At 49.6% G+C, this 24,361-nt stretch overlaps 1 protein-coding gene across 2 annotated transcripts; it reads right to left on the minus strand.

Annotated features, from left to right (window-relative positions):
• Window positions 1-20: 20 nt before the first annotated feature.
• TGM4 (transglutaminase 4) lies at window positions 21-22,660 on the minus strand. 2 transcript variants are annotated; one of them, XM_014283165.3, is made up of 17 exons: window positions 22,062-22,660; window positions 19,126-19,837; window positions 17,380-17,504; window positions 15,011-15,210; window positions 9,604-9,783; window positions 9,361-9,467; window positions 8,900-9,029; window positions 8,163-8,281; window positions 6,604-6,711; window positions 5,872-6,046; window positions 5,228-5,366; window positions 4,864-4,967; window positions 4,330-4,581; window positions 3,359-3,709; window positions 1,523-1,692; window positions 886-1,022; window positions 21-365 (listed from the first exon to the last, which is right to left on the minus strand). In XM_014283165.3, exons 4-17 carry the CDS (start codon window positions 15,024-15,026, stop codon window positions 224-226), a joined length of 2,130 nt encoding a protein of 709 aa, XP_014138640.1. In that variant the 5' UTR covers window positions 15,027-15,210; window positions 17,380-17,504; window positions 19,126-19,837; window positions 22,062-22,660; the 3' UTR covers window positions 21-223. The 2 variants fall into 2 exon arrangements, with proteins under 2 accessions (XP_014138640.1, XP_055565383.1); XM_055709408.1 differs by lacking the exon at window positions 22,062-22,660 and adding an exon at window positions 20,718-22,000.
• Window positions 22,661-24,361: the final 1,701 nt, after the last annotated feature.

Consider the following 24,361-nt stretch of genomic DNA (forward strand, 5'->3'; position numbering starts at 1 on the left):
CATACAACCAAATCACACAGTCCATTTCAACAATTTTTATTGAATCACAATTAACTGCAGTCAACACAACGGTGTCCTTTAAGTCATTCTATTTCCCTTGGCCTAATGGGATTTTTCCTCTTCGAGAGTACTGTAGCAATCGAGGAGGCAAGAAGTGCCCAGGACAGCAATGGTGCTACATGTTTAGTAAGGCCGCTGTTTACGCCCCGCCGCGGCACTGATCCTACTCGGTGATGGTGATGGCCCTCTCTGTAGAGATCCCTTTGATCTGGGTCGAGGTCAGCTTGGCTACTATTTTCTTCTCTCCTAGTCTTGTTGGAGTGCATATTATTTGAGACTTAATGATCCTACCAGGCTTTACATCCCTAAGGGCAAAGGAAACACAAATAGTCCTCGCATGAGTTACGGTTCTTTTTGCCACTTTCAAATCATTTCGCTTAAAGAAATAGCTGCTGCCTCTGTTTAGGGTGGGTGTTTCCCTTCTCCTGTGACCAAAGTGCAGCAAGTGGGGTTCGGCATGGTGGTGCCGGCCGGTGGTCCTGAGGACCTTCCCCAGACCTCCTGGTATTGCTGAAACACTGAATTTGGTTCTGAAGGAAGCAGCTGTGTTCACACTGGCTGGGCAGCACCTGGCATCGCAGCAAGGAGCGCAGGGAGAGTCCCTGTCGTGCCTGAATGCCCTGAGCATACAAACCTCTGCATAGGTCTTTCTGCTGCGTGGACTGTGCCCAAATGTGGCACGGTTTCAAACAGCTTGCAAAGGGCCCCCTTACTCCAAATCCCCTAACTGCTTCTTCAAGAGAAATGAAAAAAAAAAAAAGAAAAAAAAAAAGAAACAAAGCAGAGTCCTGCCATGCTCATTTCATACCGGGCTCGTCTCCTTACCCCTCATCAAACGTTGCCATCTTAAACAGGCCCAGGCCCTCCACCAGCAGTTTGCAGTTGTCCAGGGCAGTATTCAGCTCGTTCTTGAAGATGAAGGCACAGGTGAACTCCTTGTTCAGTTTGGCTGTTTCTGGCATCTGGCAGAGGAAGAAAGACAGAAACAAACCCAAATATTGGGGATCAGAGGGGTAATAAAGATGCTGGAGCTGCTGCAGGTTTGCTCCTCACCACCAGCACGGTAGGGGACAAACCCCTCGTATCCTTTCCACCCTCCTGCAGCACTGTGTGCTCTGACACACTGCCTGTTTTCCCAGCTCTTCCCTCTGGTTTCTCAACTTGTTTTTCCTTCAGGAGACAGAGCTGCGGGATCAGAGATGGGCCCTGTACAAACTGTCCTATTCCATCCCCTTCCCGCCAGCAGCCCCTGCCTGCCCGTTTGAGATGGGCCACTCTTCATCTCATGGCTGCTTTCAACCTTCAAATAAAGGCTGAACAGCCAAATAAAATGCCAAGGACTGAGCATCCCAGGAGGCAGCTGTTCCGGAGATGCCACTGGGAATGCTAACACCACCACGGTGTTACAGTGAGCAGGGCTTTAACCCTTGTCCCTGAGGAGCCAGGCTGGCAGCTACCGCACCTGGACGGTGATGGGGGGGTACTCGAAGCTCATTGTCGTCTCCTTGGTGAGCTTGTCATCTGTCCCCTGGACCTCGGCAATGGCGGTGACGTGGATGAGTGCTTCATCTTCCACTGAGGCCAGTGTCTTCATGTATGCGTCGGCCATAATTTTCAGAGGGACCTGCATCTCTGCAGAAGAGAAAACGCAACTCGCTGCTTCATCTGTGCTACATGGTAAGTCTCTTCTCCGAGATAACAAGCAACAGGAAGGAAAAGCAAAGGGAAATGGCCTCAAGTTGCACCAGAGGAGGTTTAGATCAGATACTAAGAAACATTTACTCACTGAAAGGGTGGTCAAGCGTTGGAACAGGCTGCGCAGGGAGGTGGTGGCATCACCATCCCTGGAGGTGTTTAGACCTGTAGACACGGTGCTTAGGGATATGGTTTAGTGGTGGACTTGGCAGTGCTGGGTTAACAGTTGGAATCAATGATAATAAAGGTCTTTTCCAACCTAAACAATTCTATGATTCATCACATGCCCAGGCATGTGGCAAAGTCAGCTCTGGTGGATGGTGTCCCAGGGTGCAGGATGAGATGTATTTGCAGAGACCACCCCGCTTTCAGCTAGACCCAGGGGTCCTTCAGGGCTGTGTCCCTGTGGGTGAAGCCCTGGCTGGGTGGGTGGTACCTGACACACGCAGCCCATGAGAAGGGTGGCTGAGCCCACAGCATCTCCCCACCAAGCTCAGGCTCACATCCAGCATCTCAGCAGCCCTCGTTCCTGGCTGCCCCAGCACTCGGGAGGAGGCAGAGGAGCGTGAGGTTGGGTACGTTTAAACCCACGTCCCCTGGGGTTTCTCTGAGGCACTGCTTGCTATAAAATTAGCAGCTTTCCTTTCACATCAGATTTTGTCTTTAATTGCCTGCACAGACTTCCAGCGGCTCGGAAAAGCCCTGGAGTCAGCAGCACTGGAGCCTGAACATTGCTTTAACTGCAAGGCTTCCTTGCTTCTGGGAATAAAGGAAAAAGAAAGCCTGCCCTTATCCCTAAATGTATGTAGCTACCTTTGTGTCCTACCCTGCTGCATTTTTACAGCCACAGTATATGTGTGAAAACACTCAGCAATCACCAGGAGCAAAGATTTTTTTTGCAGGAGTGTCTCACACTTGGGATGAGCAAGTGCTATTAATTATTCATCACTCCTTAGTCTCTTGTTTAGCAGATTTCAGTCACATTGCCGGGGATCAGACATGCAACCCAGGTTGCTCAACAGGTTGCTCAAAGATGTGCAACAAACAGCGAACAGCTCTTGGGGTCAGCCAGGCAGGCAGCCGCAAGGCTGAAACCTGCTTGGGTGAAGAATTCAGAAAATGACGCTCACAGCATCACCACCAGCTGATCACCATTAGAGTGGCAAGCACAAGAATGGAAAAAAGCTGACGTTTCCAGCCACCTAAATCCTGTGAGGGATCTGACCCACGCAAGTGCACCCAAAGCCTGTGGTGGCCTCCCTGATGCTTAGGCAGTGAGGATGGGAGGGAGATGCTCCAGCACACCTTGCTCACACCATACAAATGTCTGTCTGCCCACACCGCTGCATTGCTGACCACCTCGCTGAAGCTGCAGCGGGGCCAGGGCCTTCACGCTTTGCTCCCTGCTGTGGTGGGATCCCAGCCTATAGCTGAGGTCCCAGATGCAGTAACAGGAGAGGCAGGCGGGGCAGGCAGTTTCTGCTCCTTGTGCCATACGGTGCCATGCACTGACCTATAGCGGAGTCATTATGAACCAGCTTGGGTGACCCCCCGAGCGCCACCGTGAATAGCCCACAGCACGCAGCAAGCTTTCCGTGCCTACCAGATTTGCCTTCAAGCTTGACGGTCTCCTTGATATGTCCAAGTTTAGCCTGAACTTTCCCAGTATAGGACTGCAGCTGGCAGGAGCTGGTAAGATTGATGGTCCAGCTCCCAGGAGTAGAGGTCTTCACGGTGACAGCCAGTTCAAGGGGATTGCCAGGATACAAAGCCTCTTTATGGATTATCTCAAGCTGGATCCCAGTCTTGGAGACTGCCTCCTGCAGGACCTCAGGCCTGGAGTCCGTGCTGTTAGCCATGCGCATAGGTGAACCAAAGCGTGCGCGAGGTGTCATTCCTGAAGGCTGTATGAAGGAGGTAGCTCTCTGCATGGCCTGCCTTTCCTCTTTGGAGCCTAGATGAAGAAAAAAGATGGGTGACAGCTGTGATCTCAGTCTCATCACCCAGAGCCACCTTCGCCTTATTTATGCTTCTGCTTCTGAGCAGAGAGGCTGTCAGGACACTTCCAGCCCCTGCTGAGGAGACCCTCTTGGTTTATGTTACCACCAGATCTAACTGCACAGTTTGGACTGGAAGAATTTCCTGAAGGAGACACTTTTGGAGGATGGATGATCTTAAATTCTCCCACTCCTCACTGGGAAGAGTTTTAACAGTCTAGCACAACATGGCTTGACCTGAGAACCGTGGGGAGGGAATGTGGGGGTTTTTGTGTTTCAAATTTGGTCTGGGGAACAGAAAGATAAAAACGATGAGGAAATGAAGCAATGGTGAGCCTGACCACTAGGTTGGTCACTCAGCCCATTCCTTTCACTGCCTGCAAGCTTGCTTGCATCTGTCCCTAAGGAGCAGCCCATAGGTGTCACTGCGGGCGTGAAGACGCCCGGGAGCAGCGCTGCCTCCCGGCCTTACACCGGGTTGGCCCCTGCATCTGCTGGAGAAAACACCCGTTGTGGGGTGATCTACACGGCCACGGGTCTCCTCTTTGGTACTGCTTTAGAGGATGGGGGCAGTCACCTTCAGGGAACTTGTACTGCGCCGTTATGTCTTCCCGCGTGTTCTGCCCCACGGCTTTTGTGCTGATGTTCAAGCCGATGCACTGGGTCTCCACGCCCATCTTGGTGTACTTCTCCTTGCCATTCACCTTCCTGACAACCCAGTAGACTTTGTCAGCATTCACCTCCGCAAACACAAACTTGCTGTCGAAGGGCAAATACACATCCCCTTCTCGGATAGCCTTCAGCGGGCATGGACCACACTGGAATATACCTAGAAAGCATATTCAACATAATTTGCTTTTTCAAATATGAGCAGAGCCTCCAATTTTTGTTCCACCCTCAGACCCACCCAAGCAGGAATCCTGGTCTTGGCAGTTGACTCTTAGTAGTAAATCTGGGCTGAAATGTCAGGAGCGAGACCTCCGGCATTAGGATGTCACTGCCCAAGTGACATGGGGAACGCATGCTTTGCTGACTGGGGACCATGGTTTCCATACAAAATGTCCCTGCCTCCCTCGGGAGTTGCAGAAGAGCCTTTTTAGGCAAACCCTACCTTGACTTTTCTCCTGAGGGGTTGAATCAATTGCTTGCCAGCCATCAAACCCCACTGGCAGGTCTGGCCTCTTCATCCAGACGTCATTCCACACGTGGAAGTTCCTGTGTTCGTTTGGGTTGGAAAGAAAAGGAGTGAGCTGTTACAGCCAGAGGAGTTGTGATCTCCTCCCTTAACCCTTAAGTAAGGGCAGGTTTAGTGAGGATTTGCATGTAACACTGTGAAACCCCAGGCTTTCTCTCCCTCTCCTGGGTAGCAAACCCAAAGCAGGAGGGAAATTCTCAAAGGAGTTACTGGGGCTGGGAAATGCAGTGCTGCAGGGTGGTGCTGGGGGTTAGAAAGCATTGGTCCCCTTTGGCAGTACCAGACAGAGTCGAAGGATTTATTCTCTAGCTTTTCTCCGAGTTCATTCAGGTAAACGTCAACTCTCAGGTTCTCCTCTGTATCATGTGCTGAGTTGAAGTTACTCACACAGCGGGACGGAATTCCCAAGCAACGCATGACTGCAGCGCAGACAGACAAAACACAGGGTCACAAAATCACTCACCTCTGGGGATCACCTCATCCGACCCCTCTGCCCGCCCGAGGTCCTCCAGAGCAGGCGCCTGGGACCATGTCCAGACAGCTTTTGAATATCTCCAAGGATGGAGACTGTACAACCCCTCTGGGCAACCTGTGCCACTGCTCGGTCACCCTCACAGTGAAAAAAACTTTTTTCCCATGCTCAGACAGAACCTCTTGTGTTTCAGCTTGTGCCCGTAACCTTTGGTCCTGTCACGGGGAATCACTGGGAAGAGCCTGGCTGTTTGCCCCACTCCCTCCTGTCAGCTGTTTATACACATGGATAAGACCCCCTGAGCGTTCCCTTCTCCAGGCTGAGCTGTCCCAGCTCCCTCAGCCTCTCCTTAGGTGACAAACCCTGCCACATCTGACGTTCAGAGGCATGGTAATTTGCCTTATTAGCATAGTAATTAGAACAGCAAAGAAGGGAGATGCTTCACTGTTTACCTGTAGTGAGGACTCCTGAAAAGACCCAACATTGTCCGTAACAGACTGGCTTCTTCGTTCTGTAATAGTCCTGCAGAATTGAGACGCTCCCAATCCAATCCATAGGGGAGGTCCCGTGGCTGTAATTCCCTGACCAGTTCCCCAGCAGGACACCGCTGTCATCATTGGCGTTAACCTGTGGCCACACACATGCAAAGGAGAAAAACACAGGGGTGAGGCTGAATAAGGCTTAAAGCCCAAGGTCTCTGCCCACCCTGTGGCTCCCCAGGTGCTCCACAGCCCTGTGGCACCCAGCGAGGCCACCGGTGCCGGCTGGGGGCTCCCCTGGTTGGAAACCCTCCACCTGGATATCTTGAGGGAGGTGGCACGGCTGCTCGGGGGCAGCCAAAATGCACTCTGCATCCTGTATCTTAAACCCCAGGGCTCCAAGAAGGGTCCCCACCGCAGAGAGCACTTGCCCCCCAGAACGCAACCCTTGTGCTGGCCCTGCCAGCACAGCTGCTGAGGAAGCACAGCCACTGGGGCAGCTGCAGGCTTTGGAGATGGGGAAATGCTGTATCTCACTTGCCTCTTCCCTCCACCCAAAATGCCTCTGGCTCTTTCCTTGTGTTTTCCCGAAGGAACCCATTTCAGATGCATCCTGAAATGGTGTTCAAGGCGCCAGGGAAAGAAGAGCAAGTAAGAAGGAGGAGGGAAAGCTGGAGGTGCAAAGCAGTTCTCAGAGAGGCATACCAAAGCAGACATGGCTCTGGACACAAGCACAGGATCCCTTCTGTAGCTCAGCTTGAGTTTGCTTTTGTCCAGCAGATACATGCAGGCATCCAAGATGAAGTCCTCAAACTGTTTTGGAGAGGAAGTGGAGACTTTTTTATATGCCAGTCTAAAACAGAATCTGCTCAATCACTACAAAGTCTGTCTAAGTACATGGAGGAAACTGACTAGTTCTAACTTCTGAACTTCCTTTATGATAATGAATTTCAAGCCTATGGGGCTTCCCAAAACTGTTCTCTCCAAAGAGAGGCTTAAATGAAACCCCAGCTTGGAAGACAAAAGCCTGTCCCATGTGTCTTGTAGACACAGTTGGAACCTGACCCAGCGATCTCTACTCCTGGTGCATAGTCCTAAGTTGCCAACATCATCTCCTCTACAGCCCTGCAAATTGTTCACAAGTCTAATGAAAACTTAAGAGCACTACAGATATCCAGCCTATTGACATAGCTACAAAATGAACCCCAGGGGAAAAAGAGTACATAAATGCAGATTATTACAGCAAAAGACTCCTAATTAGCAATTGCTGATAAAGCTCCCTGAAGTCCAGTATACAGAGATGTCGAACATCCGATTCAATGAAGCTTGGCAGAATATCAATATCAATTCTCACTGCTCAACAGCAGAATAAATGTAAGGGTAGGAACAGCTCTATGGACAATGCCCTCTAGCCCCTTCGGGGAGACGGCATCAGCGTGAACACTATTTCTGGGCCATCTGCATTCTGCAGCTTGAAATCACAGACTTATAAAACAAAACGAACGAAACAAAAAAAAAAAAAAAAAGAAAAGAAAAAAAAGGAAAAAAACCCCAGGTTCCAACAATTTTGGTGTGGAAGTCTGTCTGGGTAGGGTGTAGGATGCTCCACTTGGGTGCCCGTGTGCTTTCTATGGAGTGTAAATAAACCTGGCCTGGCATCCATCTCTTATCTCTAGCCCGAGCGAGTTTGCTGTGCCACGCCACTGGAGTTATCCGGGAGGCAGCATCGAGGAGCACCCTTCCTGAGAAGAAGGGCTGATTGTGTCCTGCACCCAACAGTTCACCTCGTAATCGGTGAAGGCACCACTTGAACAATGACAGCCTCTGCCGGTGCTTTTCCCCTATTTTTTCCCAATCATGATGCAACAGGTAAACAATCAGACTTTTTTCCCCATCAGCCCTCTCCACGGCTCATGAGCTGTGGTTACCAACAGCTACTGTGTTGCATGAGAGTGGAGAGGACTCCTTAGGGGAATTTTTTCAACCAGAAATGCTCTGTCCCCAGTTTCCATGCCCTTTGCCAGGGGTCTCATGGTCCGACTATAAACCTGCCGTTAAAACCCGTTCTCCAGCTGTGGCTGCGGAAAACACTCAAGCACACAGATTACTCTAAGCAGTGAGCCCTCCCAGTGAAGTGGTGGGATTATTCAAGCGCTTTGAGCCGCTCACAGTTTTGAACTGTTTATAGGTCTGATTCATTGAAATGAATACCTAAGGGAGAAAGAGCAAATAAGGGTAATGCCAACAAGACAACTGTGTTTTACCTGCCCAAAATTCCAGGGTCTACCGTATATGTTGTATGCAGAGCCGACATAGATGTAGCCTGTATCGTTGAGCACATATTCCTTTCTCTGCGCCTCATCAGCCAGGAAGACGACATCATCTGGAGCAAAAAAACCCCTCTCAGATGTTAGGTCATTTGCACACACACTATATGAAGTTTTCCTTGGAAAGCTAAACTTGGGGAGCTGGTGGGCTGTAACATTCACATCAAATGACGACCATGCAGCACTCGCATTTTGGAAGAATTTCCTGCAAGACTAACCTTTCCTTTACTCCTGTGGGTCTATCACTACATGACCACTGTTTTATTTTAGCAAAATGCTTCTTTCTGAGCAAACACTTCAGTGGACTAGACAGACAACAGAGAGAGCTGCGGTGCTGATGCCAACCAACAACACACGGGGGTTTTGTCTTGTTATTTTTTTACCTGGATTTAAAGTCAACTCAGTCCTCTCAGTTAACCTTTATGGTGGCACAGGGAAACAGAGAGGGGTGGCACAGAGATGCCCCTGAACCTGGCACTGGGGACCCCCCAGTGAGGAGCTGGCTCATTGCTACTGCCCAGCTTCCCACAGGCTCTGTGAGGATGCTGCTGAGATGTTTTATGGGGAAAAAGCAATGTATGTGGGAAAGCGAGGAGGAAAAATGTGAGGAAAAGCCCCCCCAGGGACAATCCCTAGCAGCAGTAATTATCACCGCCAGTTGCGGGACCACTCACCTTTGCACCAGGGATTGAATAAAAGGTAGATAGCACTGTTCTCAGGCTCGTAAATGCTAGTCCCAGCCTTCACGTTCAGGATGTATTTTCCCACCAGGGCCTTGGGCGAGCTGGTGATAGACAGCAGGCACTGGGGAGGTGACAAGGAGAGATGGCACAATGGACCCTCCACCACGGCCACAGGCACGGCAGAAGCACTGCTCCACGCGACCGACCGACACGAGTGCCGAACGTGGTGGCCGTGGGGGGCCTTGCAGGGAGGGAGGAGAAGGCGGCGGCAGCATGGGGCACATCCTGCATGCGCAGGGCAGGAACAATGAATGAAACAGGGCAAGGCTTCTGCCCACCTAAGATTACAGGGCTACAGGAAAGCAGGACAGGGGTATGAGGATTTGCTCTGTAGCTCCCGATGGGCTTGGCATTACTGCCCTCCATGCAGGAGCACCGCCCACGCGCTCTACCTCTTTGCCACTGCTCCTGATGATGGAGATTCGCCACTCGTTGGGATCCTGCTCCCACTTCGGGTTCAGTGACATCAGGGTCCCCCTGACTTTCATTGGCTTTTCGCCTAGAAACAAACCCAGCACAAGATGCGGGAGGGCTGCCCGAGTCTGCAGTGACTGCGGTGCCACAGGGACGGGCAGCCAGAGGCAGCTGGGGCTCTCCCGCTGTGTCCGATGGCCGCAGAGGGGGGACCTGCTTACCAAAGCCAAAACGCACGGAGAGCTTGTCGGTTGTCCTGGGTGCCCTGTTGAAGCTGACCTGCAGCTGGAAGGCCTGCCCCCGTCGCACCACCAGGTTCTTGATGTTGTACGCATCCGTGTGGTGCAGGCAGGAGTTCTGGCTCTTGAGAAAGTCAATCCCAGTGACTGCCAGACTGGTCTCTGCAAAGCCATTAGCAGAAACGGAGAAAGAAAAGAAAAAGAGAGAGATTGATGGTAAATTGCTCAGTAAATACAGTTTTCCTCTTAATGGAATCCTGTGAATTATCAAAACATCTAAGTGTCCAGTGATCTAGCACAAGGAATCACCACAGGATTGAGGATCACCACAGCTAATGGATGGTGCAATGGTTTATGTAGATATATAAAACGTAAAGTATCGTATAGTAGCATATTGTATTGTATCATATAACAACATTATATTACATTATAAATAATAATATATACTACTACATAGAATATATAACATATAATATATAATGTAGTATCATATCATATACAAATACTCAGCATATGTACAAAGAGATAGAGAGTCATGTTGCTGGGATGGGTTGCAGAGGCCGGCAGCAACCCGCCCCGAGCAGGGATGAGCGCCTGCCTTGCCCTCCGACTGCTTGGTCCCGGGCAGCTGCAGCGTGCCTCCGCCTCCCTCCCTCCCAGCTCAGGGAGTCTTGAGGGATGTCTGGCCTCTGAGGTGGCCCTGGGTGACAGGGAACAAGCGGCCTGGGGGAGCTGGAAGCGATGTAAGGCTTTCTGCCCCTGCCGCAGCCAGGCACCCAGCCAGCCCCCCAGCACCCCTGCGTGCATGCCCTTGGGGCTGCTTCCACAGCAGCCAAAAGGCTGCAAAAAGGATCTCACCGGCCTGGCAGTCCGTGTCTGCTGGGCTATCCTTGCACGCTGCCAGCTGGCCAGCTGCCGTGAGCCAGCTCCACAGCCCACCGTGGGCCAGGAAGATGGCACAACTCCACGTTTTGTTGTAATAGCGAAAGTCTCGCTTCCCCCTCTCAAGTGCAGTGGGGACAGTGCATCTGTATTCCATGACTGCAGCTGCTGCGAGGCAGCCGCGCTCCCCCCAACATCACACATAGGAGCCCGCCAAAGGTCCTGACCGCCTCAGCATCCCTGTGGGCAATGCCTATGGTCCTGCCGTGTCCCTGAGCCCTCTCCTCCTTGTCCCCGTCTGCTCAGCTGCTTTGCTGTGGCACCTTGTTAAAGCCAAAGCTACGAGAGCAACTCCTGTTTGCCGCACGTCTGGGCCACACCAAACGCATGGAGCATCAGCTCTGAGTATTACAAATGGTTCTTTGTTACTGCTGGTATTAAAACAAGTAGAAGTAGTAGTAGTACAGACAGGTGATGGAAGCACTGCTTGCCAAGGTACACTCAGACATCGTGCTCCCAGGCAGCTCCCAGCTAGCAGAGGGCAGCTTAGAAATTCAACCTCACCGTTGGGACTTTTATCTCAGTGTATTCCCCTCTGGTCAAACCTTATATTAGCATTGAACACCTTCTTTGTGATTTTCAAATAATAATTAACAGTAGCTTTAATTGCTCCTTACAAAACATAGCTCGTGCAGTCAAGCCGGGAATAAATCGAATATGCCAAAACTTGGCTCCCCTCAGGTGCCGAGTCCCCCAGTCCCTCTGGGCTGCCAAGGGCCTGCGAAATGGGGCTCTTCAGGACACTGAACCTCATTCTTCATATTTCCCCTTCAAAGATTAGTCCCCAAAAATATCACGATAATCACTGACCAACCTCTTACAGAAGTCTGCATACATAAACCTGTGCAAGGTTTTGTTGATGTATCTTTTTTGCCAAGGACTTGGTTTCTCCTACAACCCAAGTAACCAAAGGAAGGTCTGGGGCTGGGAGCCAGCTGTGTTGCTGAGATGCTGCCTGTTCAGGGGAATGCTAAATGGGGGGGGGGGGGGGGGGGGGGGGGGCGGGGGGGAAGAGCACTATAAAGTATAGTATAATATCATATTGTGTAATACAATAAATAGACTATAATAAATTTACTATGACATGACATGACATATGATATGTTATAACATGACATAACATGATATAAAAGAAACACTCAGAGGCCAAGCATCCCTCAGCCTCCCTGGGTGGTACAGCAGGCAGGCAGGGACATGTGGCAGCAGCCCCGGGCTGCCTCGGAGGGCAAGGCAGGCGCTTGTCCCTGCTCCGGGCGGGCTGCTGCAGCACGCTCACCGTGGAGCGATGCCTCCCTCCGTGCCCGCTGGTGCTGCTGCCGTTTGACCTCAGCAGGGTTTTGGACTCCAGCGGGAGTCCCTGCAGGTGCCTCGCTCCCATTCATTCCCAAGACAGCAGCTGATTTGGTAGGACATGGCATTTAAAGCCGCTGTCTCCTAGGCTGCTCTCTGCTCCTGCAACTCCGGATGGGAGCAGGGCTCGGAAGAGCCTCAGCACCTCCGTGCGCAGCGGCTCACAGCTCGGGGCTGCGGCACAGGAGTGGAGCTCTGAGAGGTGCAACCCGGTGATACACCTGAGCAAAGGGAAAGCCCTCAGCTTTCCATGAAGACGGGGATCTGGGGGTCACTACGTCAGGCTTTGGCAGGCTGCCCAGGTGTGACAGGGAGAGCTGGAGCATGCCAGAACGCGGCTGAGCTATACTCCTTTGGAAGGGTTCGACCTGTCTTGTACCTGCCCACTAAATATCCTTGAAGGATAAATTCTATATGAACAGTAGGGAGTAACAATACCTCAAAAGCACTTGCCTCATGAGTGATTCAGACGAAGACATGGGAGAGGCAGGAAATGTAAAACGGCTTATGGTAACAGAAATCGGCCAGTCAAAGGCATAATGGCTGAGGGGATTAATTCACCAAAGGTCTTGACAGACTCACATGGCACCAGGCAACCACGCTAACCGGCGTATCAACAAAAGCCTAACATCAAAGAGGCTGAAATCTGCTGGCAGCTGCTGTAGCATGAGAGGTGCCACAGGCAGGGCCAGATCCAGGGATGGTTGAAATCACCTGCACCCAGCAGCGACTACAGCCTTGAGTAAACTGAACTGACACCCCTGGATCCCCACCAGGTTACTATATCTGTGTATTTCTTCTTAGTAACTATATTTATCTTAATGATAAAATTTATATCTTTTAAAAGATAATACATATTATAAAATATATAATCAATATATATTTATAACTTTATGTCTTTATCATAATTATTAAATATAGCCATATTTATCTTACTTACATAACAAAAACCGTACAGGAAATAGAACTGACCATCGTTATCTTTTGTTAACTGATTTCATTTTTGAGTGCTTTTTGTTTGCTTGCTGCCTGCCAGATACCAACCTCAGGCTGATGTTTTGCACAATGGGGTGTGTGTGCAAAAATTTCAGCTAATATTGTTTAATCCTCTTGAAAAGGATGAAGGGCAAGCCTGTCTTCCTTAGCACTAACAAATTTCCAGTCTCCAAAGCTGCTCAACCTTATTGCTTATGTAAACCCTGGAGCTGGGCTGAGAAGGTACCAGAAAACAGCCCTGATGATGGGAAAGGGCTATGGAGGGATGTGGAAGTTGAACGCATAGGATGGCTCAGGGAAAAGGGTCCTGGGGAATCCATCCTTCCAGCATTTCCTAACTTCGGGACTGCATTTCCATCCTGTGTTTCTGGTCATCACTGATGTTGAGGATGCACAGAGAAAAGCCACTAAAAACAGCTGCCTTGGAAAGTGTCCTGACATTGCAGAGCTTGGTGCCAAAGACCTGTCCACACACAGCACTGCCTACCGATTGCCCTGCACTTATCCCTGTGCAAACAGTCCCGTGATACCCTGTGATAGAGCCGGCACGGTATCCTGAGCCAAGAAATGCCACGGAGCAAGCTGGCTCCATGCAAGATGGCTTTCCCATCACTGCATTCAAAGGGACTTGGCCGCAGCCTGCCACCCCCATCCCCGGGCAGCCCCTGCGTGCCGCTGGCTTCCTGCTCTGCCTCCTGCCTGGGGCACTGGGTTGGGTGCCTGGGTGCCCTGTGCCCGGCTGCCTGCAAGCACTCTGCTTTGCCGACACGGGAATTAACAATTTATAGCAGAGCTGAGCACGCCAAGAACACACCCACCGAGGGACAGAGGCTCAAGCTGCAAGGGGCAGCCCTAGCTGTGCTCGCTTCTGGAGCAGGCCAGAAGCAAACCCAAACACTGAACGCTGCCAGACTTCTATTTTAGAAGAAATTTTAAAGAAGTATTTTTATTTTTATCTCCTAGTGCTATGTTTTATTTCCTGTAGAGCTCCTTCCTGCACTAACCCACCAGCGCCATCGCATTGCTGTCCCCCTGGGGAGGTGTTCAGAGCTCTGAGAGCACAGCGATCACCTGGAACAAAAATAGGGACATGAGGACTTTGCATTGGTAAGGATCTGGGGCCTTTTTTCCATGAGGTTGAGGTGATAGGCTTTAAAAAATATATTAATATGGAGCAGAGTTTTTATAGCATGCCTGGCTTCAGTGGTAATAAGGGCTGCTCAGAAGGACAGGAGGGAAGTGGGGTGAGAACTGTAGTGTTGCAAGAGAAAGCTAAATTTGGACTCCTGCATTTACTTCCCATCCTTGCCCAACCTCCAGGCACTCTCTCACATCCCAGAGACGTCTCATCCACACCCAGAATACGGCAGTGTGAAATGGAGGGGCTTGAAGCAGTGTCAGGACACCCTTCCTCTCCCGATAGCTGCGGAGACCTGCTCCTGGCCCTGCTGCAGGCACCAGCCAGCCCACAGGCAGCTGCTGCAACCTGGGGGCTTGGGGCACCCTGGGCCTGGGCTGGCCCCAGGAGCACAGCCAGCGGTGGTGGTTCAGCAGCTGCTACAGGAGAGACTTGGGTACCTTTCTAAGTAGTGCAGCATCTTCTGACAACAGGGCAGGCAGGACGGCCAAAGGACAGAGCTCAAGTCCAAATAAGTCCCCTTTTCAGTTAACTTCAAAACTTCCGTCAGATGGTACCAGCCATCACTAAAAAGCAATAACCTGCTCAACTTAGTAGACTGAAAGAAAAAGAGTTCCTTTCACCTTAACGTGGAATAAGTTTTAAAGAGCTGCGTTTATTTCCCATTATCACCAATAGAACCTGATGTCTACAGTCTGATGAAAAGTGATGAAAAGTGATGAAAAGTGAGTCGCATTTTTCAGTTGGTTTACCGATCTGTCAAAACCAGAACTTGCACAGCCAGAGCAAACCTATTGCCCCTGAGCAGCAGTGGCATCGAAACCCCTTTCTCCGAGGTGTCACCTATGGCAGTCAGAAGGGTGAGAACCCCCCCACCTCTGCCAGAGCTGCCATCCTCCCTGCGAGAGACCTGCCAAACCGCACATCTAACACAGGTTATTGTGCCGAGTGTTAAAAACTCACCAGCGTTACCGCTCATGGCTCTTGTCAGCGTTTCGACCCGAGGTGCCTGCAGTGCCAGCAGCTTCCAAGCTCCTGAGTAGCCTCTGCCACTCGCTTCTGAGTGTGGTGAAGGAACACGGGCTGCCCTTTTTATCAGTGCCGGGCTCTGAGGTGTCAGCAGGTCCACTGCCAAAGGGGTGGTGTTTAGAGAAAGGAAGTTCCTGTGGCAAAAAAAAAAAAAACCCACACAAATGACTACAACTCCCTCTGCACATAGTCAGACCCTGAAAAACAGCGAAACTTAAATCCTGACTTACATGGAAGGTGGATTTACACAATCAGATGACAAGTGGACAGACCCTACACTGACAAACAGTAAAATCACGGGCTAGATGAGTAACAAGAATGCACCTATTCCCTGACACCCAGGTTACTGGGACTGCAACTCGAGGGCCAACTTTACAAGGCAGCCCACAAACATTTAGTCTTTAGGAAAACAGACCTCCTCATTAGGTCTTGTCTCTTTGAAGTTAATGAGATTTTTGTCATCATGTTTGGGACAGAAGCATTTGAAGCTGTGGGCCAAAATCCAGTGTTTACACTTACGGGTTGGAAAGCCCAAGGATTCTAGCACTGGTCCCCTCCCCATGGCATCAGGCAGATGTCAAGGGAGATAGCCCGGCAGGTGGGAAACGGGAGAAATGTCCAGGAGGATCAAGAAAAGTAGTGGATTAGGAGCTGTCTGCCAGATGCTTTTCGCTGACAGCTATACCAAAGGCGTCTGCCCAGGAGGTGGCTGGACCCCATGTGCCTCCCCATGCTGGTCCTCAGGGTGACCAAAGATGGGGAGATGAGTCTATTCCATGGAGGGGAAAGCTGGTCACACACAGGCCAACAGCGACATGGGAACAGTGGCCAGAAAGAGATACAAACATGTTCCCCCATACCCAGAAGTGAAGTGGCAGCTCAGCCATGGGAGCAGCCTCAGGCCTCAATGCCTCCCTTCGTGGCAGCAGCCCAGGGTCCAGCAAGGCAGGATTCAGTTTGCAAGGCGGGCACACCTAAACGTAGGATCTCCCTAAACAAGATCTCCCTGTGGAAGCCTTCAAAGGCACTGACTTCTCTCCATCAGCTCAGGTAGCTAGGTATTTACTTCAGGAGGACTGTTTCATTTGGTGCTGAAATGTCAGCGTAAGCTAGGTGCTGAGTTGGCAGATCCCTCCCTTTGAGCATGTCACTACTCGCTAGCAGGTGTATGTTGGGTGTCCTTAGTTGAGAGCATCACTAGTGCATCACAGGGCACCGAGGGTTCAGTACACATCTACAATCTTGTGGGACATCTGTAGGAACATCCAAACCGCCAGCGTTCTTAGACAGAGCATCACTCACCATTCAGCATCAGACAATGTGCTGGCAATTACCTATTTCACTACTGAAAAAACCCCACTGTAACCCCAATTTACCTTTCAGCATTGCTTTTACACTGCATGTCTTTCCTCCCAAAGGGTGAAAGACGTTTTTCTTTAGAAACAGCATGGGATGAAGTAAAGTATATGTGGAATGTCAGTACAACAACATAATCAATAACAGATACAATCTGAACGTTTATGATGTATATTACTGGTTTCCACTTAATTGCAGGAACAGAGCAATCCACTTCATCTGAAATCACTGACAGTAGCCTTCTAATCCAGTCCCAACCTGTTATCAGCATATATATCATTCCATGCTTGGTTGGAGGCAGATTAAATTGTGTTGACACAGCAGTTCTACAGGAAAATTTACAGATTTTCGCAAACAGGAACGGGTTCATGTCAGTAACACTTCGTTCCTGAAAAAATTTTGTTAGGTGCGTGCCAGATGGTCAGTGGTGGAAGCAGGGCATGTAGTCACCAGGAACACTCACATTTCCAGTCCTATAGGGTTTCGCAAAAGGCTGATTTCAACTGCATGCACGTTCTGACCCTCACTTTGAACATCAGAATTCAAGGAAGGATTGTAGAAGTTGAATGGGTGTGGGTTCTGCTCTGCCATGAACCTTCTCCACCTTGGAAGGTGGTTGACCTTTTGACTGTTACAGGAATTTTTTGTTTATTACAGCAGACAGCATCTAGCTTTCAGTTCTTTCACTTTGTGCATCTACTGGTTTTCCCTGCTCCCATGATTTTTTTCTATGCACTGGTAGTACCTCGATTCAACGGCACTAAACTTGGCATGTGATACAACACTCTTACACTAACTTTCTCCCCTGGCTCATACAAGTTTTTCCTGCTGGGAGAGGACATCGAACCTTTGTATTTGTAATACCGCCTGAGACTGCTCTTCGTAAGGTCTGAGAAAAGAGATTTCAACTTCAACTGCAGGAACATTTTTCAAAGGCATAGTTTTACCTGGTTTCATGTTGTCAGCAGGTGATTTCCGTCCTTCCTACAGGCAAATCTCCCTTTGTCTTTGCTGGCCAGAGTGGCTGGCTGTGGTTCAGCAGCATGACTTCTTTTCCTCCTCCTTGGTGAAGCTATGAAAAATACCAGCCCTTTTGATTTTTTTTCCCCAAACAGTCACAACACTTAACACAACAGTTAATCACTTCAATCTATCTCATAAAATTATACTCTTCTAATTAACAGAAACAGGAGATGACATTGTGGATGCCCCATCCTGGCAGTGTTCAAGGCCAGGCTGGATGGGGCTTTGAGCAACCTGGGCTAGTGGAAGGTATCCCTGACCATAGCAGGGGGCTGGAACTAGATGATCTTTAAGGTCCCTTCCAACCCAAACCGTTCTATGGTTCTATAATTCTATGATATATTTTTCACAGGCCGTTTCCAGCCTATTACCAGTAGCTTCAGCAACTCACTTCCCAGCTTGCAAAACCAGATACCAGAGGCTATCAGCCTTATCTGCATGTATCTGCTATAAGGAAAGTCACCTTACTAACTGTCATAAGCAGGTAATAAAATGCAAATGAACACCATCATCTTTCTCCAGTGGCTGCTCCTGTTTACAAGCTTGCCCTTTGTTCAGGTTTTGTTTATTTTGTGTATCAAAAATGAAAAAACAAGTCTAGACATCTAAACCATGACCACAGATACCAATACCAAGTAGGAAAGACATGAAGTGCAACCCAGTCCTTAGTTTTACATCATTTACTTGCCACACCATGTCTAGTTATGGAGAAGTTGCCTTTTATAATAGCAGTGTATGGTTCTACATTTGTTATAACCATCTAAGGCTTCAAGTTACTTCTGTTTGTTCTATGTCCAATCAGAGTAACACTCAAAGCACAGATCAAAAGCACCAAAGGTTTCCTTTTTGGCACTCTGGAAAGATGAACTTATCCTCCCGGCCACCCTGAGGAGTTGCTCTGAGGTATGGGGGTGAGCGGTGCATCCGCCAAGGTACACGCTACATACAGCCCGTGTCTGGGTCCTGAGGGGCACCACGGCAAGGAGGTCCCTTCCACTGACCACAGCAGGACTGCTCCTGCATGTACCATCTAGTACAAGTTGAGTCCTTTGCGAATCACAGCGTAGGAAATGAAAAGTGATGAGAAGTCTTGGGGGAATAAAAAGAAAAACAACTGCAGACAGATCAGCCAGGGATTCGGTCCGTGTCTTTTGAGCTGGACCTTATTTGGGGTGCTATGTTGGTGTCTCCCCGCCCATCACTTCATTAAGCTTATATCCCAGTCATTAGGAATTTCCTAGTAGTGAGACACGTCTCGTCCACGTAATGATCCTGACACGCCAGTGCTGCTCTTACTCTGAAAGGAGTGTTGATCTGATCACTTCTCACTCACTGCACCAACCATGGGCCATGACAGTGGCCTGTCAGCCATGCCCTGAGGGCATCCCATGTTCCCAGGAGGCAGCTTCTCTCCTGGTCTTACATGAACCAACTTGTGACAGGCAATTGGACATCAGGGGTTGATGCAAAATGGCCAAGCCCAGATTTTAACTGATTCCAAGTCATCTGACCCCAGCTACCTGGTAATGAGTTTCCCAGAGTCAAATACCAGAGACGTGATTGATGTTATAAAATGTCTACGGTAGTTCATTGTTTCCTTCTCACTGAACCTTGAAAGAGGGTTTTTGGACCTAAGTTAAGGATGTAGGTGACCAGCTTTGGGCATTTACCTCCAGAAGAAATGAAAACCACATCACTCTGTGCCCAACCCAGCACCACCCAGGGGTCTGCTCCTGAAAAAAGCAGAGAGAGAAAACAGAGGCCAAAACTGCACATACACCAAATGTAGGCTTATAGCTACTCAAGCAAAAAGTTCTCGTGTAGCACTCTCACTGCCCTGTGTCCTGGTTTCGGCTGGGGTAGAATTGATTTGCTTCTTAGTATCTGCGTTGTACATTTAGCATGAGTGTAACACTGGTAACACACGGATGATGCCGTTGTGGCTGAGCAGTGTCCCTAAGTCAAGGACTTCGCAGTTTCCCACGCCCTGCCAGCGCCGGGAGGGAGCATGGCCAGGACAGCTGACCCGAACTAGCCAAAGGGATATTCCATACCATAGAACGTCACGCTCAGGATATAAACTGGTGCGTGTGTGTGCTGGCTGGGGGCTGCTGATCACTTCTGGGCATTGGGCAGCGGGTGGTGGGCAATTGTTTTTGTGCATCACTTGATTTTTTTCCCCTCTCTTTCCCTCTCCTCTTCATTATTATAGTTGTTATTAATTTTTTAAAAACTTTATTTCAATTATTAAACTATTCTTATTTGAACCTACGGGGTTTACTTTTTTCTGGTTTTTACCTTTTTCTGATTCTCCTCCCCATCCTGCACCAGGCTGCATGTGTGAGCGAGCGGCTGCATGGCACTTGCTGGCTGGTGTTAAATCTGAAAGAGAAGTCCTGTGGTCATCATAGGAAATTGAGGGTTTAGGCCAGGCCATCTTGGAAAAAATACAGAGCTGCTTTAACAAGCCAAAATGCTGCAACATTAAAATACCTTTCCTGGGTATTTTTCAAGATCCTGTTACGCTTCCCTGGCTGAGATGCAAGAGACAAAATCAGTCCAGATATAGGAATCAACACGTGTGGAAGCTGAGCTTGGGAGTTCAGTGCTATGACTGCTTGACCCTCAACTCTGGTTCAACTGTTGCACCAGAAATGCTGAAATTAGCAAGCTCCAGTGCCGAGATGATTTTTATGTTGAACTAAAATGACTCAAGATAAAATGACTTCTCAGCAAAACAATACTTCAGAATTTTGTGCAACGGAAGAGTATCTCCATCCTGCCACTTCTTCCTCACAGAAGCTTCTTTTTTTTAATTATTATTTTTTTCCTTTAAATTACCACCTTTTTGAACCCAAGGAATCCACCAGCCTCTGCTGCGTCCTGCAGGCAGCAGAGCATTCAGCTCTGCTGAATGACACACTGTAGGATGAGGAAGATCCTCTGGCTTTGAAGCTACTGCTAGCTTCCCTTGTGCCCCGTCCTTGTGGTGGAGGAGAGACAGTCAACGGCTACCCCAGCTTACTTTCTCCACGCAACTCGTGGTCTTCTCAGCCCCTGTTACAAACCACCACCGCCTCTTTCCTACACCGAACAGCCCTAGCTTGCTAACTTGCTCCTCGCACCTTCGTCCCACCCCATCAAGAGACTCGAGATGGGGAGAAGGACCCCTCCACCCTCTGAAGCGTGGTCCTGCAGCCCACAGTGTGTGCTTGGAAAGGGTGCAACAGGGTGGGTGCAGTTACTCCAGGGCTGTACTCACCCTACTGCCATTGACCCAGGAACTAGCTTCGAGTGTGCATGTGTGACCACACTGGCTGATTGCAGTGTGGACATATCTCCACAGACTACACCTAAAGCAAACAGTATGAAAAGGTACGAGGAAAAATAAAGCAAAAGAGGACTGCAAAAAATAAATGGCATGAGCAAGGAAATCAATAGCACAAATATTGAATCAGGGATGAAACAGTCTATCCATATATTAAAACCAGCTTCAGAGAACAAGGAAAATAATGACAGAATACTTTCCTACCTACAGGATATGTGTTTGTTTGCGCATGTCCAAGTGAAAAAATAAATTTGCACACCAGTGTCTTCAAATAACATTTCTTTTCTGCAGGGGTGGTGTAACAGTTTCTCCCATCTGACTGTGTGGGTGTCTATATACATACAGATGTACAGTTTACAGACTATAGGTCTGGTTATGCCATGCTGCATTCCTGCCAGCCAGCAGCGTGACTGAAATTGCTACGTGGTGGGAAGGGAGAACCTTCCTAGACAAGGAGGATTTGCAGGTTCCTGGGGAATCAGCTCCTACGCTGAATGGGAGTAGATCTAAAACATGCTGGGTGCAAAGTCTTTGGGCCCACCCCTGGATATCTGGATGTCGTGTGTGGTGGTCTCCCTGGTATTGTGGGACTGACTGAGGGCAGGGATCTGTGCCTATTTGTCCTGAAAAGCAACCAGACCAGCATACTCAACCCCTCTTTGCAGCATCCAGGCCATTGTCCTTCACAGCAGCACAAGATGCTCTCACCCGGGCAGCTGGAGCAGGTCCATGCCAACCAGGGCTCCTTAGAAAGCCTTTTCATGCGGCACTGGTTCCAGGCAGGGCCATACCCCTGTGAGTTGCCTAACCCTGCAATGTCCTGACATGAACGAGTTATTCAGAATACTTCTCCGAATGAGGAAACAGTCACTTGGCAGCAGATGCAGCATTTGTAATGCCTCATCCTTCCCTGGGGCACTTCTCATTTCTCCCTACGTGTGGCCTTAACTCACTGAAAGCAATTAGGTTTGAAGTCCCAGTTGATGTTTAGACCGTGCAGACACACTGAGAGCATGTCACAGTGCCAAGCAGTTGTTTGACTCTTATCTGTCTCTGCAAAACCAGAGAGGTTCTGCTTCACCAGGGGAGGAGGGGAGCTGCCCACATGGCTGAGGCCAGCCCCAGCTCCCACAGGTGGGATGAAACCACAGCTCCTAGTGACCTCTGAACAAAGCCAGACTGAGCAACGAATTCAAAATGTACGTGAATCTTTGAAAAAGTGGTGGTACCACCTGCCATGCCTCACTTGCTACCACTCTTTCCAACCCTTCCACTTACTTCCGTTGTTGTGGCTTTATCCCCGGGGGTGCCGCGGAGCCTCTGTGCCGTGCAAGACCTGTGCAGGGTTGAGCAGGGTGTGCATCATCTCCCTCCAGCAAAATGTGTCGGAAGCCTGACCCAGGAGCTCCCCAAGCATTAAACCAGCACCAGCAATTCCTCTGGACTCCAAGGGCTGTAGTAGCCGGGGGAGTTGCTTATGAAGCCTTGGCAATTAGTACAGCCACTAACAGCAACTTTTCCTTAAATGTGGAGGAAGAACTCAAACAACTAAGAGGGTTATTAAACAGTCAGAAACCAGAAGGTTTCCTTGAACAGAGTGTCCTGCGTGTGTCACGTGCTGCTGCTGGACATGGGTTACTGCAGTGCTGCACGCAGCTATGGGATAGAGCACTGCAAGGTCCAGGCTTCCCAGTGCTTGGGTCACCCCGTGCTGGGGTGCTGCAGCTGGCCACCATTACCCTGCCCCAGAGCCACCGCCAGCTTCGCACTCAGCAGGTAGTCTCCTCAACCAGCAAAGGTGCGAGTGCAGAAAGCATTTCATGAGCAGCAGCTGAGTACAGCCGGGTGCTTCTCCTTTGGTAACAGTGCATTTGGTTCCAGGCTATGAATACATACACAAGTGTCTCTTACGGTTTCTGTGGTTAGCCAACAAGCCCCTGGAGGCCTAGGTCTGTGTGACGCCTCGAGGAGGAATCTTTCCGTGGCACAGCAGCATTTAATGGGCACCGCCGAGCCTGCAAGCAAAAGGGCAAACCAATTTCAGTTATAGATGGTGTTGCCCATTAAATCCTTCCACGGGTCACAGAAGTCCAACCTCCTGCCCAGATCTGATGGTCACCAACATTACATTGGGTCAGCTGAGGTCTTGTCTAGCTGACCCTCAAGAACTTCCCTGGGTGGAGAGTCTGCTGCTTCTCTGGGCAACTAACTTCCTGGTGACCTTTCTTTGACTGATGCCCAGCTTGAAACTCCCAAGACACAACCTGTGTCTGTTGACTTTTCTTGTTCTGGCCATTTCTACGGAGCAGAGCTTGGCTCCGTTGCCCCTATGACTCCTCTCCAAGCATGTGTCAGCTGCCGTCCAGGTCTCCCTGAGCCTCCCTATCTCCAACAAGCCCACATCCTTCAGCCCCTCCGTGTTAGGGCCTTGCCATCTTGGTATGCTCGTGTCAGACCAGTTTCCCAACAGCTCTCTTGGAACCAAGCTGTCCAGCACTGGAAATGACACCCCAGGTACAGCCACTGACTACATCAGGGCCCTGAGGGTACCACAGGGACTGACTGCCCCTGCCCGACCCTGGGGACCTCCCTGTCCATGCTTCCCATGGCTCAGGACCACATTTCAGATTTTACAGGCAAATCACTGACCTTTTTTTTAATTTTTTTTTTCCCTGGTATTTAAGTATCTAGAAACAGACTTGCCTTAGAAAGGGCACTGAAACACACCTCGCCCAACCAGCCACCTTCTGCCTGAAGCTAGAAGGCATTGTGTTTCTTCCTCAGGACCGCGTTTTCAGAAATGCTGTCTTCTTGCAACCCTTTCCTTTAAAAAGTGAGACAGCGCAACACCACATCCACTTGATTTTTAGAGGCAAAATCCTGGCTCTCCTGAGAAAGCTTTTACCACTGACTTGAGATCACTCAATTTTTCTGCAAGACCAAGCAAGCTGCAGGCACCATGATGTTTGCTGCGGACAAGTGCCCACCCTGCGTAACTCCCCTCTACAGCTCTCGGGCCCCCAAAAGGAAGGCTTGCTGCTGCTCTTCTGCAGGCGGTGAGCGGGAGCAGAGCACATGGCACCAGGATTAGCACCTGTTTATTCATAACTTCATGGGTTTTCTGTGACAGACAAGGTCAGAGCCATGGCACCACTCTTCTGGTGCGCTGAGTCACCATGACTCCCTTCTCTGAGAACACCCCACTGCTTGCAATATTTTAGCAGAATTAAGTGTGTGCATGACATCCTTGAAATGGGATCAGTATTTAAGGTCTCTGAAGGGTTAACACAGGGCACTGAATCAAATTCCTTGAAAAGTTTAAGTTTGCCAGACTCAGCAGAACAATCTACTGATCTTGTTTATCCCATGTATTTCTAGTCATCACCCAGGCAAACATACCATACCTCCAAGTTATTTTGATATATGCTGTGACCATGACGTTGTACAACCCTTTCAAGTTTCAGTGGCTCCTTCTCAATAACAACATGAAATTTCTCAGATATTATGTACAGTTCCTTATCTAATCAGTCAAACCATGCTTTAAGGTTCAACTGCAACTATAATTTCATTTGGCTTTG

The sequence above is a fragment of the Falco cherrug genome, chromosome 4 (assembly GCF_023634085.1).
Source record: "Falco cherrug isolate bFalChe1 chromosome 4, bFalChe1.pri, whole genome shotgun sequence".
Taxonomy (NCBI): Eukaryota; Metazoa; Chordata; class Aves; order Falconiformes; family Falconidae; genus Falco; species Falco cherrug.

Bases quoted from the DNA above. Each gene is read 5' to 3' on its own strand.
- TGM4 (XM_014283165.3), bottom strand. The intron at 8,282-8,899 runs GTGAGTGGTCCC...TTTTTGCTCCAG, and splicing joins ATTCAATCCCTGGTGCAAAG to ATGATGTCGTCTTCCTGGCT. The intron at 3,710-4,329 runs GTGACTGCCCCC...TTCTTCATCTAG, and splicing joins GCAGTACAAGTTCCCTGAAG to GCTCCAAAGAGGAAAGGCAG.